Source organism: Fukomys damarensis, unplaced genomic scaffold (assembly GCF_012274545.1).
Source record: "Fukomys damarensis isolate Sample0158 unplaced genomic scaffold, DMR_v1.0_HiC HiC_scaffold_4, whole genome shotgun sequence".
NCBI lineage: Eukaryota > Metazoa > Chordata > Mammalia > Rodentia > Bathyergidae > Fukomys > Fukomys damarensis.
The window spans coordinates 49,271,862-49,292,028 of record NW_022900916.1 but is presented as its reverse complement, the minus strand read 5'-3'; the positions used below and the strand labels follow the sequence as shown (position 1 = coordinate 49,292,028).

General features: G+C 37.8%; 1 protein-coding gene across 4 annotated transcripts in view; it reads left to right on the top strand.

The window, feature by feature from the left end:
• Positions 1–20,167, top strand: part of Met (MET proto-oncogene, receptor tyrosine kinase) — a 107,649-nt gene that overhangs the window by 34,267 nt on the left and 53,215 nt on the right. For all 4 annotated transcript variants that reach the window (XM_010621881.1, XM_010621879.1, XM_010621882.2 and 1 more), the window contains one exon: positions 16,228–16,419. In XM_010621881.1, the coding sequence (XP_010620183.1) occupies positions 16,228–16,419 (192 nt within the window). The remainder of the gene's footprint in view (positions 1–16,227; positions 16,420–20,167) is intronic.

The window sequence follows — 20,167 nt, the reverse complement described above, 5'->3', positions numbered from 1 at the left end:
TAACTTACATATTTGAATTCTCCATGCTAGCCATCTCAGGAAAAGTGGCATATTGCATTACTTTGTTAAGAAAAATACAAAATCACAGTAGTTTATTTCCAGGATTTTGTAACACTCTTTGAGATCACTGAGCACACCCTAGGAATGTTGGGAAACACATTACACAATGAATCATTAGTAGCGATTACCTTTATCCCTTCCTTCTGCTGACACCCTCCTTAAATTATTACATGGTTCACTCACGAATTCACTCCAGGAAAGGTGATGAGACAAAGACACATGTTTTTATAAACTAAAAGCAAGAGAACAGAGTTAAGCCAGAATTTTACCAAAAATAAAAGTAGGCTTTACCTGTGGATTACACTGATTGACGTGATGGACACTGTCTCTCACTTGTGTGGATGATTAAGTTAACGTGCCAGTTGCACTTTAGAATCTTTATTCTTCTTAGTGTTTCTTTAAAGTAGGTGGTACAACCTGTGTTTTATTTAAGCCATTGATTTCTACATGGAGACCCATTTGGTAAAACTGATGTAGCAAACAATCAAGACGTTCTTGAAAGAAGAAATATATCCTAAAGTTGACTGTTGAAAAGCCCAAATATTGATAAAATTTTGAGCCATCGCACTGATACATATTTTCTTTGCCCTGCTCCATCATTAGAGATTTCTGGAAGCATGTACAATTCTGCATCCTGATAAGAATATTTACCTGCTTGAGTAATAATGAATTTTTTACTCATCATAATATTTCAAACTTTGGGCGTTACACCCTTACTTCAGACTTCTGTCTTATCAGCAGCCATCCACCTTGTATTCTTTTCTCCTCACACTAAGGAGAAAAATGGGGTTCTGTCAGAATTTGGATAGAAGACTCACTAGGAATTTTAGCCGTTGCTGGTTCATGAGCTGGCACGGGTACTCAGGCAGTGCGTAATAGCCCAAGATGACTAAGTGCCCAGATATGTGCCATAACTCATATCGCCAGTGTTCAAAGAGACCTGTAAAGTGCTCCTTTGTCAGGGAAATGAACCTATAGGCGCAACTACTCTTGAAGTCATGAAAACTCCTTTGCTTTTGTTTTTTAAATAGTGAATGTGGTGATTCTAGGTTCCTGGATACATTCCAGTCTGCTAATTATATATTTTTTTCTAACTAAAATGTTCCGGGCATGTTCATTTGCATATGAATGACTGGCTGAGCAGTGTTGGTTTCCTATTCTAAAAGCCAGGCTGTGCATTAAGGACTCCGCTTATGATACTTCGGGCCTGACCAGGGTAACGTTGGGGCACATGAAGTGTGCACTGATACTTCAGAAACATTCTCTAGCCCAACAGAAGGGAAGAAAAATCTCTAAAATGCATGATAATTTACGATAGAGATTGTTTTGACTATTCTTGATGTTCACACATGGGAGAAAATGGCTTATAAATAGTATAACTAAAAATCAAAATATTACACTGTGAGTTCAGACTAAATGTCCAACTTCGGGTGTCTTATTTGGGTAAATCACCAGAATGTTCTTCAATCACAGAATATTAAAATGGTAGTTGATGCCTCAAACTGTGGCCTAGGTAAAAGCGATGAATTAATGTCTGTTTTGATTTGTAAAATACTCTTTTCTAGAGTCAATTTTATGAAAACTAAATTTGCTGAGATGTCATCTCTAAATACATAGATTATTATTAATGATTAGCAAGAATGTGTCTACCAAAAAAGTGTAAATCTGTATATTAAATTTCCTAATGACATTTTAAAATTTAAAGTATCACATTAACACTTGTCATCTAGCCAATAGCCTACGGACTAAACTATAGGTAAAATGGTGCTCAGGAAATTGTGAAAATGCAAAGATTAAATTGTTCTGTTAGCTCTGAGTAAATCAATAGTATTTAGTGCTAATGCACTAAGCAGATTACAAGCACTAATGCAGTGGCAGTCAATAGCAAAAATGAATATCTCTAAAGATTATCTTGACAATAAAATGTGCAATATTTTCCATTTATTTTAAGCTAATCACATTTATGAGCTTGTTCTTCCATCTTATTAGTTTAAGCTAAGTGCTAGAAGCCTAGTTATCTTATTTTGTGTGTAAAATGGCCAAATACTTGTAATCATTGTTTTCAGCAAGAGACGGGATTTATTTATTTATGCAACAAAGATTCACCAAGAAATCCAGAAGCTGTGTATTGAGTGCCTCACCCTGCTGGTATTACAGTGATGAACTAACTGTCTGCATATAGCAGGTAGACTAGTGGAAGTAACGATATATTAGTCACACCAATAACAGAACGTCATGATAATTTACAAACTATGCTATGAGGGAAAGAAACATCTGTGGATACAATTGGAAGGGATTTCTAAATTTGGTAATTTAGTCACAAAAAGGCCGCCTTGAGATGAAAAATAACTTTTATATGAAGCTTAAAGTTCTTTGGAAAAGCAGTATGGCTTTAGTACATGGGTAAATATGTAGCAAATATTTAATACACCAAAAGCATTACTAATTCTGTAGCTTTTGCGTCTTAATACTAGCTGCTGCATTTAACTTTAGCTTTTTTAAGTGGATTGTGGCCATTAAAATATACTATTTTAAGGCTGGGGATTTAGCTCAGTGGTGCCGCCACCTGCCTTGCAAGCACAAGGTCCCAAGTTTTATATATATATCACTTTTTAGAAATCACAAGAAGTATTATGCTGGAGAATTTAATTTTTTTAACATTTTCTGTTTTTAAAGGTTGCCAGTGTGTCTGAACATAGCTTGTCTTCAATTTTTAATTTGTTGCTTTTAATTGATTGCTAGTATTAAGAAGATAATGTGTAGTTTCTAGAAATGAACATAATGTAGGTCATGCTCACATTCACTATTTCTGATAGCCTGTCACCTTAATCGGGTCCTGTAAAAATAGATATTTCTTCTATTAGGCCAAGTTATTTCTTCTTTGTCTCCTTCTGTTTTCTTCTGCATCAACAGCGTGACCCTATTTGTCAGAAGACTCTGTTTCTCTTGGGTATGGAGGGGATTGTCCCATTACCCATGAATCCTATGACAAAGAATCATACAAATCTGAGAACATGTAAAATAAGCCCTTTTGAATCTATACACAGTATAAAGGTTAATAGAATTCAAGTGAGTGTAATGCTGAGGTGGTTTCAATTCACATTGTCTCTCCTCATCTGCATAGTGTGCTCTGCACAATTGCATCCAGTTTTAGTCCATTCCCTTCTTATGAGAGTCATGTGGTTCAGAGGTCAGATGACAGACGGGTGTTCGAGGGACTCACGAGGGTCTCATGAGCACTGCTGAATATACAAGAGTGTGCTCCAAGCAAAGTGCCAGCTTCATACTGTTGTAATTTATAGAAAAGTTCCTTCATCTGTAGCTGCCACACATTTTGCCTTTCTCTTTCGTGTGAGTCATGTTCATATACATATATAAGTACATTCTCAGTACATAAGCACATACTTTGTAGATCGTAGACAAAAAATAGTGTCAATTTTATTTGATAAAAAAAGTTGTCCTCCAAAATAAATCTGCCTGTTTACATAGAAAACAAATTGTCTCAATCACTGAGAATAAAAGTTCTTGGTAAAATTTGAGAATATTCTTATAAATTAAGAACATTTTTTTATCTCCACAAACTATGAAGATTTGAGATGTAGGCATAAAAATATGTGTGATGAATCCAAAGAAGCATTCACCTCTTCTGTGTTCATTTTGTTCACTTTCATTTGACCAAGGAAAAAGTAGTGTTTGGCAAAGGAAAAGGAGCCATTTAATCTTCAGAGCCTACTCCTGTGCCTACAAGTCGGAGAGGTCACTGGCTTGCCCCTTCCTCAGGGTTATAATTACAGTCTGAGGACTATTTATTTTCCAGTAAAGTGACCAGAATCCTGAGTGTAACGGATTGTTTATAAGAGTACAGTGTGTGGAGGAGGCATTCAAAACTTTAGGGAAGACAATAGGAACGTGAGACTTTTTCTACATATTTTCAATTATATGAGAAGGTTCAAGACCCTGAAAATATTCTAAGGTGCAATAATAGAGGTGAATATGAGGTCAAATTAGCTGATCCCAAGCTTAATGAGTTGAATTAAGGGAAGAGGAATGTATAATAGGATATAAGATACCTGATGAGTCATTAAATTTGAATTTATTGTGGCTCCAACATCATGGTAAACAAGAATCAGTAAATGTATTAGTAAAAGTAATTGAGAAATATTTCTAGTTGGAAAAACACCAATTAAATTGAGCCTATTTAGAACAAATATGGAAAAAAAAAAACCGAGCAGTACCGTGCTTTTTACTCTCAGCTAAACTCACTCTTGTTTTCAGAAGAGTTACTTGAAAAGTCTGACTCCAAGTAGAGTTGGGAACATAACATGCAAGGTCAATTCTGTTATTGGCCCAATATTGAGAATAGCAGTTAATAGTCACAAAATGAGGATTAACATATAACTGGTAGTTTAACAATACTATGTAAAATTTGTAATTATTATTGCAGAGTCAGAGTATACACAGAGAACTAAAATATATGTCTGCTTTACAAAATTATGATAAATTATAACAGTAATTTTGATATGTTCTACCTTTACAGTTTTTAGAATCAAATGTTTTTAAAAATCTGAGCATCTCTTATATACTTTTAGGCTGGGTATGTGATGTGATGGTGCTATAATTGTCCCCATGCATCTTCTCCTAACCCCTCCTATGTTTAGTAGATTCTGCACAGGAAAATGCATCTGCCTCAGTATTGCAAATTTAGAGATCATTATGTAAAGTGCATTTATAGTCATGGAAAAAAATGTATTTCAGGGCTTCACCACACCTAACAAAGCAAAGTTCATTTAAAAACAAACAAAAACCTCCAATTTATCATGGAGGTCTAGTGTTATCACGGTATAAACTACATGCTGTGAGGTATCTTACAACCCTTGTGATAACAATCCAGTTGAATTCAGATGAACTCATGAAAAGAGAAGGATTATTTACTATTTGGAAAATGAACACCTAAATTTTCAAAAATAAATCTTATTTCAGTATTGGAGCTTTCCTTGCATTCCCTTAGCCCTTGGAACCAGCTGTTATAACAACTCCTAGAGCCTTACTTAATGATCTTTATATTGGACTTTCAAGAACTAGTTAACAAACAGTAAATTCTTATATTTTTTTCTGCAAATATATAATAAAATCTTTGTTCCAGCACTAGACGGGCAATTTTTTAACAACAGTGATAGCATAGCTTCATTTTACCTTTCTTGCTATTAGCCAGGCTTTCATTTTATACTCTGAACTATGGGCAAATCACAAATTACACTGAACTATTGTTTGTTTAATGCTCTGTTTCCTTCTAACCTTACCCTTGTCTATCAGTCCCAATCCAGTTCCCCAGTGGCTCAGGAAACCCTCAGTTGGGATTAAGTAATAGTTTACACAACCTCTCTCATTCATTAACCCGTGTTGACATTCTTTGCCTAAGCCTTAGTTAAGACTTTCCCAAGCACCTTATCTAGATGCTGGTGTGAGTGCAACCAGCCACGTCTGTTTAATGAAGTTTAATATTTCCAAGAAATCATTGTCAGACTTCTTCATTAGAGCAATTTAATTGTTACTCCTTCTTCAGAATAAAACCTAGTTTCAGTCACAGTAAAAACAAAGTTTTAAAATCTTTACTTTTTCTTTTCTTCTATATTAACACAAAGCAGAAACAGAAAATTGGATATTATTGTTCCTGACAGGGTATTTGTTTTTTTAATGCATTAAAAATGATGCCAAGAAGGTAAGATTAAATCACTCTGGCTCTGTCCTCCACCCAAGCTCTTTGTCTCCAGTGCTGCTGGAGTAAGTAAGCTTTCTTAAAAGCAAACCCATTTGCTGGAGATTTAGCTCAGTGGTGTCGATGCCTGCCTTGCAAGCGCAAGGTTCGAAATTCAATCCCTGGTTCCACCCCAAAAATTAAAACGAAATTGTAGAACTGCATCCCTTAAAATAGTTTGAGGGCTCCCCAGAGTAAAAGCTACATTCCTTAGTATGGTGTAAGATCTTTCTTACCTTGGCCCTGCTTATCCCTGTCCTCCTTCGCACCCACTGGTATGCTGGTAAACGTTAACTCTGGAAGAGGCTACAACCCCTGATTTGTAGTGTTTCCAGTTTCTGGAGTATAAGGTACCCCACCAATCCAATGTCAAGTTACCACTGAAGCAGGTTTTCCCACTGAACAAAAACCAGGAAGAGATGTGCACAGATGTTTCTGTCGCCAAGAACAAACAAGGTGGCTCATAGACACCACTGCCACCTGCCTCACCCTCATACTGTCACTCTTGTAGCTCCCACAATTGATCAGCCTCCCTCACAGCCCTGACCTTCAAGAACCTACTGCTTGATCTGCTCATTACAAGTCTTCCCGGTAACACTCATTTGGTCAAGTTCACACTTTCTCCTTATTCTTTAAAACTCTACTTAGTTCCTTTCACAGGAAATATTCTCTAGCTTCTCTCTCATCGCTTTTCCCCAACCCACATATTGTGGAGATTGCTAAGTACTCCTGGGGCCTTCTATACTCCCTTCCCATCCCACACTCAGTGGTGATATGTTCACCACTTCCATTGTTAGCCCTTTAACAATACAGATTATTTATCCTTATCTCAGTACAGAAAACAATAGCTTCAACAAAATACATGTTTATCAAATGAGTAAATAATTACAACAAAGCCTCCTATTTCAAAGAGTGTGGTGGAATGCTGATTAGCAAAAAATATTTTATATAAAGCAGTTTTCCATTCTCTTCCTAAATCTCTAAAAACTTATTTCTAGGATTGAGAAAGCAGTTTTATTCTCTTCCTAAATCTCTAAAAACTTATTTCTAGGATTGAGAGTTTCCAACATTTAAATTTACACTGAATTAAAAAGTAGGAAATTCCATTTGCTATCACCTATGCCTCTTCCTTTCTCTCCCTCTCTCTCTCTCTCTCTCTCTCTCACACACACACACACAGAGACAACCTCCTCCACCCACCACTTTGGAACAAAGGTGGATCAAAGAACAAGGAAGAAGAAAAATGAAAGGACAAGAAAAGAATGTAGGGAGGGTGGGTAGATAGGGATCCCAGGGTTTCGTGCTTGGCTGAAATTGGGAAAACAGAATTAAAGCCTTTAGAAAGAATACTTCTCTGATCCTCAAGGCTTTCTCAGGCATTTTCACAGAGTTCACCTTTTTGAATGGATGAGACTGTCCATAGGGACTTCACACAACACCACCTTCTTTCAGACACTGCTCAAGCAAAATACCAACAAAGATGACCTCCCTTGACATTTGCATTTGGAGCCCACAGATTGTTACTACTAGCCACCAATCTGTAGTTTCAAGTTGACATATAAGTTAAGGAAAGAAGTTAAGAGTAAATATCTTTATCTTTAGTAGCTTCAGGAATGTACTCACAACGGCACTCAAGGACATGCTTGGTACACAAACTTTCCAGAGCTTGTTCTAGCTAGTGAGATGAATCGAGGACTGGGTACAGATCTCAGGGCCTTGACCTTGAACACCTTGCCCACAGATAGAGTCTTCTAATAAGCAGCTGTGGTCAGAAACAAGGGGAGAATGTTAAAAAAAAAAAGTCTCCACATAGGTAATTGGAAAGAAGGGATAAGAGCTAATGGTGTTTAATGGTGAGGCGGAATACAGTTAATGCTTAAACAATATATTGGAACACAGTTGAAGGACTCCTGTTTCACCTATCTTTTATCCTTCCTGGCCCTCTCCTAAACACATTCATCAGCTTGGTCCTATTGGATGTGACACTGTTAGATGTATAAACAGGTCGTGTCTCTTACCATCTTCTGGAAGAACTTCTTATATTTCTATGAGTAAGTCCATTAAAATTAGGTTTCTGCTAACTAAATAGAAAAGGCAGAAAACCTCTTTGCACTCAGCATTAAAATCTGCCTCACTTGGAACAATTTTCTTTATGAATCACTGTCACTCCTGGCTGTGATTGAAGTGCAGTATGAAGACTGCTAACCAAAACCACATGGGCTTGGTCTGTTTTACATCTGATTCACCTTAGGAAATGATAAGCAAAAGTTTTAACACTTCAAATCCCCTATTCCTTGAGAATCCTGAGCCTTTTAATCCCTGTGCTGCCTTGAGAAGAGGGTAATAATATATTTATGTATAAATGTACACATGCATATATAAACCTATATACACATAAAATGTATTCTGCTCCAAGAATTTTTTCCTTCTTTCTTCACTAACCCAGCTTCTCTAAAGACCTAACTCATTTTCTACCCCTGCCGTGAGGCTTCTGTGTCTGTTGAAGCCTGCATTGATCTTACTCTTCTCCTCCTCTTGCAGCATTTACTGCCTGGACAGTGTTTTCAGAACTGACCTCTCAGCTGGTTTCTTTGAACTTTGCATTATGTGCTATTTTGAGTCAGTCTCTTGTCTTCCTATGTTGGTAGCACCTTCAGGATGAACCATAGTAGATGGATTTGGTAAGCCTGGTAAAGTACGGACTGCTTTTACATTTTTAGAAGATTAACATGTTCATGATGGGGCCATACATGCATGACTGTCCCGTTAGGCAGCTGGTACCACCAGTGGTGCATGCATGACTGTCCCATGCCACCCAACAGGACAGTCATGCATGCACCATCAGTGGTTCAAGCTAGCCAGAATGTGTTAATGTACAAACAAACTAAAATATGCTACAGGAATGGGGAGGGGAGGAGGGGGTGAAGGGAGGGCAGAGGTAAGGGGAAAAAAATGAGAATCAAGACTTGCCATGTAAAGGTACATGATCCCAACAATGAATGTAACTGTACTGTATCCCTAAATGTACCAATAAACTCAATAAAAAAAAAATGTACCAATAAAATATTCTACAGGGACCGGTGGCCCTCAAAGACTAATATATTTGCTATCTTTTTAAAAAGTGAGGTGGAGGGAGGGGAAGAAAAAGAATTAAGATGTCTTATGTACATATACTAACTCCCCATTGTTGAATGTGATCATTATGTACTACAAATATAGACTAATAAAAATTTTTAAATTTTTTAAATGTGCTAACTCCTGCTTTCAAGAATAATGAAAAATAGGGTTTGAGGTGTAGTTCACTGTTGGAGCACATGCTTAGCATAAGCAAGACCCTAGGTTCAATCCCTATCACAGGAAGGAAGGAAGGAGGGAAATAGGAAGATAGGAAAAGAATAGTAGATAACAGGTCCATACATTATGGTGAGCCACAGATGACCTTACTTATAGGCTCTAATTCTATCCCATAGGTACAAATGTTTCTATTTTACAGATGAAGAAACTGAAGTTTGTTGACTTAAGTAAGCAGAAATTTGGAACTTGTCCTTATAGGTATTATGAAGAGCCATTAGATCAGCAACAGTAATAATAGTAATATAACTGTTTAAGTAGCCAAGAGCAGCAACTTACTTTTTTGTTTATTTGCTTGGCACCATTTCCTTCTAACACCTAGAACAGCCTGTCACATGATATGAGTCTGTATTCATTTCCCAGAACAATCATAGCAAATTACCAAAATTCAGTGACTTAAAACAATAGAGGAGCCCATTTTGGTCACATTCTGTGTTCATTCTAGATGTGTATTTGAGGTGAACATTGTTCAACATACTATGGGTCACCATAAATAGTTTTGAGTGACTAAATGAATGAATTGACTATTTAATATGTTCCTGGAACTGGTTTCATTTAACTTAAACTTCGAAACAGTTCTATGATATAGGTATGTGTTTTCCACTTTGCACTCTTAAATGAAGAGCTAAGGCTTAGAGATCTAAGGGTTCTGACTTCACACATCTAGCAAAGACAGAGCTATTCCTGAGACCTTGCTGTTCTCTGCTGGACTAGTATGATTACCATGGGTTCTACTGAAAAGATATGTGGGAGGTGTTACACTAAAAAATTATAAAAGTAGGCTTGAGGAAAAAGATTTTGGAATTAAGGAAATCAGCCTCTGGGAGATCAAGGATGAGATTTCCTTTTCACTTGATAGTAAAATGTGTAATCAATGTGTGATTAAGAACAATAAAGCAAAAGGAAGAGTCAAAGATGGATGAACTCTCAAACTTGGAGAGAAGGTGGCTGTTGATGCCACATTGAAAGAGGAAAGTGGACGAAGAAATACATCTTGTAAGAAAAATGAGTTTGAATGTCAGCAGTGTCGTAGTCAAAGACAGCCTGCAGGCAGTTATGGAGACAGTGCTGGTCCTTAGGACGCCCCTGCTGATGGGTGTGAAATTAAGTCTTCACTACAAGGCTGCAAGTGCAGAGTGCTGCAGTTTCCAGCACCTCAAGAATCATCTCCACTGAGCCAACAGCTGGCTCACCAGATGCCTAGTTGTGTTAATTGGTGGCTGTCCCAGGCTGTGCATGCTGCCAGAGAGGATGCCCTTTGTTCAAGACCAACCAACCTTCCCACCCTGCTCCCCGGCTTTGCTGTCCTGCAGGGACTCCAGGTGAAGGCAGAGACAAGGTTACACCATCGAGGGGAGTCAATGAAAGCAGAATTCAGAAATTGTCTTCCTTCGAACTGGGTAGAGCCCATCAGACTAAGTCCTCTTCCTAGCACAGAGCAGTGCGGTCATATTCTTAGGGCTGGGTCTCACCACACTTTAAAAGCCTGGCCTTGCATGAAAGACCTCAAAGAGAGTGGCCTGCTCTTCCTGAGAGCTGCCTCTTTGCACTGTACAGAGAATCCAGGCTTCCATGTTGACACTGTTCCAGTGGGCTAACAGAAGATAAAGTAGACCTACTAGAAACATAGCCAGACACGACAGTTACCACTCTAGGCCTCGGCTGGCAATCAGGTCCACATAGTCCTCCTTATTCATTAAGAAAAGAGAGTACATGAATGACATGTAGGGAAATAAAGTGAAATTCCTGAAATTAATATAGTTGAGTTTTAGCCAACTATGTCATAGGCTCTAGGCTGAGAGGGACTTTCTATTTGGAAATATGCAAAACCAAGAAAACCAATACCATATGTATCTAGATTTGTGTGAAGTATGGTTATGAATAAAGTTTGTGTTAAAATATCTTTGGTAATTTAGTAATGATCAATGAGGGAAGAGAGCTGGTCTGAGTGACCTGGCAATAATTTTACAAGGTAGGATTTCTAAAAAGTATATCTCTAAGACTGATTTAAATTATCTATAGATGAGCTAAATCTGTCCTATTGATCAATTAAAAGAATAAATACATCACATTCTTAATTATACAGAATTAAATGTAATTACATATTCACTGCATGCATCATAGTGTTAATTAGGGGAAACATTTTGAGTCAAATATATTAGGTATATAGCACTTTAATTTTCTTTTTATAAAAAAAGAGCTGTATGTCTAAGTCAGACCAAAAATATTGGTGCTGATGTGGTGGCATATGCCTATAATTCCAGCACTCTGGGAGGATCAAAAGTCAGAGCCCAACTTGGTCAATTTAGTGACATAGTGAGATGCTGGCTCAAAATTAAAAATATAATAAAGGGCTCAGAGTGCAAATCATTGTGAAGGATTTGGGTTCAATCCCTAGTACTGAAAAAAAAAAAAGTCAGGCAAATATTCATAAGAAGGTAAAGACTAAAGACAAAATTAATTAAAATATTGCATCATGGCTTGCAAATTGTAAAATAATTCCTGTTATTAACAGTACAACAATACGTAAGTCTTTGGGTTAAGGAAGCAAGTCTATATCACGCTTTTTTAAAAAAAAAGACACACACAAAATAAATGGTATTTACCCCTGGTTTTCAGAGTCATATAATTAGTTTCGAAGAGGCAAGACTTTGAAAACCTCATAGTTTTTAAAAACTCAGAACAGAATCCAAAATCTGCTTAGACCTTGGAGCAGCCCGTGGTGACTGGAGGACAGTAATTGTTTACTCATTTGGTAACCCCACCAAGCAGTGACTGGCCTTTGGTGATTCCAAAGAAGCTTTGGGAAGCCACCCATAGATTCGGAAGAGAACTTTGAAATCAGTTTGCTCAGTTCCTCTCTTTACAGATAAGGAATGTGTGACCTAGACAGGGGGAGGACCCTGGGGCCTGACTGCCTAGGTTTATTTGTGAACCTATTCCACGGCCATGTGACCACTGGGTGCCTTGTTTTAGATTTTTTATTAGATTAGGTGATTACTTTAGAACTGCATCTGACATATGGTAAACACTAGAGCAAATCTATTTCTTAAATCAATAAAATAAAACTGAGACCCAAAGAAATAAAGCAACTTGCCTAAAGTCATGCAGCTCATAACATCCTTGCCCATAGCCTTGATTATTCTCTTCAGGTCCTTATACCCTTTCTAGAATGTGAGTTTGCCTCAGAGGTAGTATAGAAACCTGCGAATGACAAGTGTGATGCAGTGTGAGTAGGTAGGACAGCTAGAATTAAAGCTTTAATATTTACTGACTAACCACTCTGAACCTCCATTTCCTCATCTCTGCAGTTACTATAAACATCTCTACAACAGCTCTAAATTACAGACTTATTCAGAGGACCAAATATGATCACATACTTTGAAAACCATAATCTACCATGCAAACCCTATTTAACATTATTTTAAGCTAAGAAACCCCTTGAGAATGCTTCAAAACTGCTTAGGATGTCAAGAAATTGAAGTAGGGAAAGGTTTTTATTTTTTATTTTCAGACAAGGTCTCACAAAATTGCCTAAGCTGGCCCCAAACTTTCTATCCTCTGCCTCACCTTAACACAAGGGACCAGTATGAGGTGATTTTACTTTTATTGTTGTTCTATTTTTCTTTCTTAATAGTGCTGGGGGACTGAACTCAGGGCCTTAGGCATACTAGGCAATCATTCTACCATTGGGTTACATACACCCTTAGCCACTGGTATAAGATGATCTTAGAGGCCTTTTCTATTTTTATAGTTGTGCAGTCTTAGAACATTGCCCAGAATAGTAAACAGTAATGAAAGTTCATGAGCTTGAAAATGTGAACTGGGCCCAGTGACCTAGCCATTGACTGCCCTAACTGTGATAAAAACCTCTCAAGTCTGCTGTGAGTCATGTATGTGAAAATGCCCACTTCAGTGCCTGACACGTCGAGGGTACAGGGTAAAAACTGATTCCCTCCAGTCCTCCCTTCCCTTCCCCCTTCCCTTCCCTTTTTTCCTTCCTTGATTCTTCCCTTTGTTACTGTAGGGAGAGGGTCATTCTGGCTCGCTCCTGCTATTGGTGTGAAACCTTCTCTGTAGACTTCCAAAGCAGCTACTATCCTACAGAACTGCTTTCTGCCAGCTATGCTGTTGTAACTTAAGGCACAGTGACTTTGAAGGAAGCACAAGTAATAGGGAGACCCCTTGCAGCAAGTGACTGGTTCTTCCAGCTAGGCCCCAGGAGTGGTGGTAAAGTGCTGAAACTAAGCCATTCCATTTTCCCTGTACAGATCAGCAGCAGACACTTCCTCTTCATGTCTGTAAAAGATACAAAAGATCAGACTCTTATTTGCACACTGTACTTTTGCAGTGCCCTCTATTAAAGTTCTACTATTAACACTCAAAGACAGCATGCAACTCTGTAAGCCAGTTCCTGCCCCTTGACCCCAATCACTGAGTTGATTGGGATTTTTAGCAGGAAAAAGACAAGGAGAACCCCCTTTCCTGCAGCAAATGTTGGAGTGTTCCTATTTCCTGGAAGCCAGTGTTCCTTCATCGCCCCTTCTGCAGATATCTGCCATGGGTTCCTTTGGCTTATGAAATTTGAACGTCACTTGAACCTGATGTGATACTTGTTTTTTAGCTCCAAGTTGCACAACTTTTCAAGCTCAAAGTCCTATTCCAACATTATGCAATGTATCTATTCTCAGGGATTGGTGGGGGGGTAAGAGAGCCATACCTCAAACCAATTAGTCCTTGAAGAGATACTATTTAGGGACCTCATTATTTATCGAAGGAAAGGCCTTAAAGTGTACAGTGTAAATATTAATTGTGATTCAGAGTTCTACATTTATGCTTTCCATGTGTGGAAGCAGGTACACAGAGACTAGGACCCTGTTTGCATTGCCTTCTCACCAAAGAAGGTCCAGTGGTTCCTGCAGATTGGCAGACACAGGAAGCACTTAAAGGCCATCTCCCCTCCATTCTCCTGCTTGCCCCATTCATCAGGGAAGACCATACAACAAGATGAGGAGGACATGGGTTTCTGATGGCTTTTCAGAGGCAGAAGTTTTTCAGCAAGTGTTATTAAGTACCTCCTGTAACAAGGCATGCTGCAGGGCCCTGAGTATAGAAGATACTAAAACACTTCTCATCCTCTTGTTGATAAAAAGGCTGCTAAAGTAGTTCATGATCAAAGATTTACTCACATACAGCTAATTGTTTTTATATCTCAGGGAATCCAGCATCTTTCAACTGTTACTGTATGTACCCCAGGGCAAGTCCAAGGCTTTCGGGTTCCCAGCATAAACCTAGGCATGGAGAAAAAGTGTCAGCATTGGCAAGAGAAGGAACAAAACAACCACAGAACCCTGGCCCTAAAGAGTAGCCACCTCTGTAATGGAACACTTGAAGTGGCTTCCAATTTAAAATTAGTCTTTGATCCTTTAAGTAAGCTTCCCTTGACTCTAGCTATCTCTGCAAAATGGATGACTGTTCACCAATAGAAACTTAATTATCAATTAATCAATTACTATTGAGTTGCAGGTACATTCCACTTTTCTGCTACTACTCAGGCGAGAAATATATAGAAGAAACACTTCTAATTAAATAGTGAAATAGTATTCATTAATACATCAAAGTAAATGTCTAGAACTAACATTTTAATGATTTATTCTATTTTATTTTATTAACATTTTACTCATTACAAGAGTCAGTGGGTTTTGAGTCTCTAGACTCTAAGTTTTCTAATCTATTGCCATTTCAGTAAAGAAATACTGATATACAGAATTAGAACATTTTAGGTGAGTTTCAGTCATAAAAGTTAAGTTGTAAGACTTTGCATTCCCTGTGATAGACAGTTATCCTTAAGGGTTATCATCGCCATACAGAAGAATGAATGTGTGTGTCAGCTAAACAGTAGACATCCCAGAAGAAACTGAGGTTGCCAGCAGAGAGTGTGAAGGTAAATGGACGGAGACTTGAGAAACCCTAACATTGACCATCATGCAAGAATGAATGTGCAGAGTAGACGTCAATACTGCTGCTTGAGAGGTAGGAGGAAGACCAGGAGACTGAACTGTCCAGAGTAGAAGGAGGAATCTTTAGTGCTTCATTGCCTATATTTCAGAACAATATTTGTTAAAGTTCTTCCATTGAGGTTGAACCTAAAGGATAGTTACCAGATGGAGTGGTACCGAGCTCTTGGTAAACTGGATACTGAGGCATTTGAGGTACAGCTTTCATTTTCTGAGCCTGTCATCCAGGAATGACAAACACTGAAGTGGTTTTCTTTATATGTTGGGTTCTACTGTAAGAGATGTATATAAACTAGCTCATTTAATCTTTGCAATAATTCTACAAGATAGATACTATTTTCTATATTCTATTTTATAGATGAGGGGAATGAAACACAGATCATGTCTATTTTTGAACATAGAAAGATTGTAGGATTTACAGAAAGTAAGTAAACATTGGAAACCAGGTTTTTTTGTTTGTTTTGTTTTGTTTTTGGGTACCAGGGATCGAACACAGGACCTTGTATTTGCAAGGCAGAGAGTGGAACCACTGAGCTAAATCTCCAGCCCTGGAAACCAGGTTTTGATATAGGCATTTACACCTATTCTCTGCTGCCTCTGCTTGAATTATCTACAAACCACCACTCCCCACCACTTTGGTGCACAGAAATACATTTTAGTATATGACTCCAGCATTTGTTATTCCAGCTGAAAATTCATCTCATAGGCCTTGCCTGCCAGAAGCATTACCTTAATGTCAAGAACTGAAATATTTAAAGTTTTCTTCTCCTTTTAATATCACCTGCTAAGTTCCATCTTTATGTACACACATATTGAACTATGGTGTGAATTGTGATAATAGTGTTTGCCTCCAGTTTTTGAATCTATGCATATAAAACAGGAGTCATTTCTGTCTGTAGAACTATCCATGCTATCTGGGGCTGTCTTACTGCACAGTTGTCCTGGCAATTGCCTGCCAAGCTCTGAAAAGATACACTGAAAAGTTTCTTACCAGCTTGTTCACATTAGAACCCACATTAACTCTATGGTCATATTTTATTCCAGACATTTCTGAGAAACTCATCAGGCTGTGAAGTACGCAATGATGAGTATCGAACAGAGTTTACCACGGCTTTGCAGCGTGTTGACTTATTCTCAAGCCAATTCAAGCAAGTGCTCCTAACATCTATATCTACCTTCATTAAAGGAGACCTCACCATTGCTAATCTTGGGACGTCAGAGGGTCGTTTCATGCAGGTAATTGCTTTCTGAGTGTCTCTGTCCATCCTGTCTGGTATTATGCAGTTAATTTGATTTTTGTTTTTGCCAGAAAGTATTTGCTGCAAACACTGTAATATATAAATGACTGCAAAAGCTAGAGACACAGACTAAAAGCTGAACAGTGAAGGTTGTCCCATGTTTTTATGAAGGGTATGGCCTATTTTTAAGTTTTTGAAGTGGTTGCTTTTTCTTTTTTGGAATGGTGTGGGGTTTTTTTTTCCATTCATAACTTTTTATCACATGACTGGAAAGTAAAAATGAAACAATTAAAGCACTTCCAGGCGATGTTTTCCTATTCCAAGGGAAGCTAGGGATCAAAGGAAAGCTATTGTGTGAACCATGCGTCTCCATGAGAAGAAACATTCACATCATTGAGAAGCATTGGCAGGAGTTAGGAAGGGGTATTACTATCAGAATCCCATTGTAAATCGGGCTCTTCCACAGAGTGGTGGGGCAGACACAAAGAAATGCAAATCCTCACGGCAGGGGAGGGGTGTTAAGAAGTGCTTTAATGGCTAACAACAATTTATTTTATTTCCATAAAATAAATGTTCATATTTTAAACTTGACCGAAGTTACCATGTTTCCTAGCTATAGGAATCATTGCAGAAATTAGCATGCTGTAGTGTTGGATTTATTTTACCGCTTTAATAGTTGTTGCTGCTTTCAATATGAATTCATTAGTAGATCCTTGATCCCTGGAGAATGACGGTGATATTCATGGAAATGTTGAATTTCTATGAGAACTAGAAATTTCTTGTAAAGGGAAATGTTTACTTCATAATTGTCTAATTCAGTCTTGATCAGACAACGTCTAGTAAACCAGTTGAGGATGATGATGTTTTCCTGTGACTTGCTCATTTGTATGTCATGTATCTGTTTTTATGAAACATGTTTTTAAACTTACCACTATCTTTATAGTAGTATGGACTTTGGTCATTGCCATATTTTAAGAATTGTAAATTATGTTTGTCTTTTGCTGGAGGGCGTGGTGGAATTTTTCAAAGTCATAATGTGAAATAAAACCTTCCTAGCTCAAAATTAATGATACAGATCCTATGGTCTAAATGTTCCCTACTAGTATCCCAGGCTCCTGTTGCCTCACAGCCTTCTGCACTGGTTTGCCCCTTCCTTTTTCTTTCCAGTTCATTATTTACCCACCTCACCCAGCCTGACCATTTAATAGTATCCTTAATTTCTCAAAATCGGACATGCTCTCTAATATATTTGAGTATGGTTGTATTTGTTCTCCTTGTAATATTAATTTGTGCTTATATGTTGATGGTATTCTATAAAATCCAAAGGTGAATGAGAGAAGCTTGCACCTATTGAATTCCTAATGTATTCATGATATTGGCTTGTATCCCTTTATCTTCATTTCTGCTTCTTTCTTTTTTTTTTAATTGTTCATTATCTTGCCAATTCAGGTTCATGTTAATAAGCTTCTATGGCCACTTTAAGTCTGACAGTTTTTTTTTTAACATCAAAGATTTCCTGGTCTGTTTCCAGATGTTAAAAGTTCTAACAACATCCCATTTTAAATAGGTTGCTTTAATAACAAAGTCCTCACTGTCAAAGTGATATATAATGTATCAATCTAATTATAATAGAAATGCTATGGTAGCTGTTTTATTCTTGTCTCCTAGCATGTGTATAAAAAAGCTGTTTTATACCATTAACTGTGCATCCAAAACAAAAGGTGAAAATAGATACCTATTTCATGAAAGTACTACTCCTAGTGACTTTTAAGTTATCAAATGTGTATTGAGAACCTGCTATATTTGCTTTACTAGGCAAATGAGTGACAAAAAAGAAGCAGTGACACAGAACTTGCCTTTATGTGCTGTAATTTTAATAGAGGAGAAAAAACAGACATTTAACAATAGTGTATGAAGAAAAAGGGCTCTCGGGACCCACAGATTGATTTCTCTGACAGTTTCCTAAAGAATTCCATTGAACTTTATGTAAATGAACCCACAGTATAAGAAGAATCAGATAGTCAACATCACTGAAATCCAGTTTGGTTGGTGGAGGGGCTGGGCATGCAGCAAAGATTAGAGACCATCCAGCTAGATCTGTCCCAGCAGTGACTTCCTACCAAGTTCTGTAAATGTTTTGACTGGGCTAAAGTGCTAACTCTGCAGCCAGCCTGTTTCTACAGTTCACATTTTAATAAATACTACATGGAGTTTCTGTTACAAAATAGAATAGACACATTTTTTTTTTCTCCAAAGACAGCTGCCACACATGAAGAGAAACAAAAATGATTTTACTTCCTTCCTACCCAGAAGCCTGATGGCATAGTTGCTTTGCACATTTTTTCTAGCAAGGTTTTGCAGCTGTTTCTGCCCTTCCTATTGTGCTTGTGTTCAGCTCCGGCTGGGAACACAAGCAACATCCCCAGCTGTTGGGTGCAAAGTGAATCAGGTATTTCACAGTGGTTATTTGATTAGAAAGAATTATATTGTTTAGTTAACAATAGTATGTGTATGGTATTGAGGACAGTTTTTACATGTCCTTAACATTTAAATATGTGTAACTTATCTCATGCAGGTGCAGCTGTCTAAATACATTGTTGTGCACAAATATTTGAGTCTCTTTATCTGCAGAGCTATGTCAGTATAGATTTCAAAAACAGTTTTTATTTGTATGGCCACACTCTCTTGGGATGTTTTGAAATAAAACAATATGATTAACGAAATGATCTTGTAAGTAAACAGTGAGAATGTGCATTCTTAAAAATTGGGGGGAGAAGGTGTAGAAAAGAACAAGACAGAAACCTTAGCACAGTGTCCATGGCTACGTAGGAGAGGAAAGGATTCTCATGAAGATCATAGGACTAGTCACAGGGATTGCCCACATCTCCCCTTCTGAGCTCCTCGTCTAATCTACATCCAAAACAATGCTTGTTTGATATTTTTTTACAGCACTTGTGTAAGGCCTTTAATCTCTAAATGCAAAGCATTGCCATTAAAATATTCGTGCATGACTGTCAGGCCAGGGAGAGTGAGTGGATCAAGGATGGGTTGGGGTGGAGAAGCCCTTTCAAGATTTTTTTCAAGTTCAGCTCCACAAACATCCACTGGGCATCTGTACCAAGCCTGCTAACAGTGACCCATGCCAGGATTCCATCACAGCTGCCATTAGGCACTCTGTACTATCCTGGCTCTTTCTTCCTCCACCCGCCTTTTCCTTTCTCCCCAATTTTGTTACCCCCGTTACTGTTACCACTCATTAACCCTTTGTCGCTCTGGTCATAACTGGACTGGTTGGATCTTAGGAAATTTAAAAGGCAAGGATCACCTAAAAAGATGCACTTTACTTATGCTCATTATTTATGGCCATTACTCAAAGGGTTATGCTAGTAATTGGTGAATTTGAAAATAATTACTTACACCCACTGAGAAGAATTAATTCATCTATTGACCTGACTTCACATTCCTGAACCACCATCCTAGAATGTCATTGCTTTCACTGAAAGCCAGTGGAATACATCACATTAGGAATTGTTATTTTAGAATGTGTAGACACAGATCATCAAGTCAGCAATGCTGTGAGCTTACTCACAGACACAGCCAAATGAAACTTAAACTCAAATGCTATTTCTTCTTTAAAGATTGTTAATTTACCCACCTCTTTTATAAAATGCTCAGATAAAAATATCACTAGCCTTCTTAAAAAATGTTATATACTTTAGTTGATTTAATTATACCTCTAAAGAGAT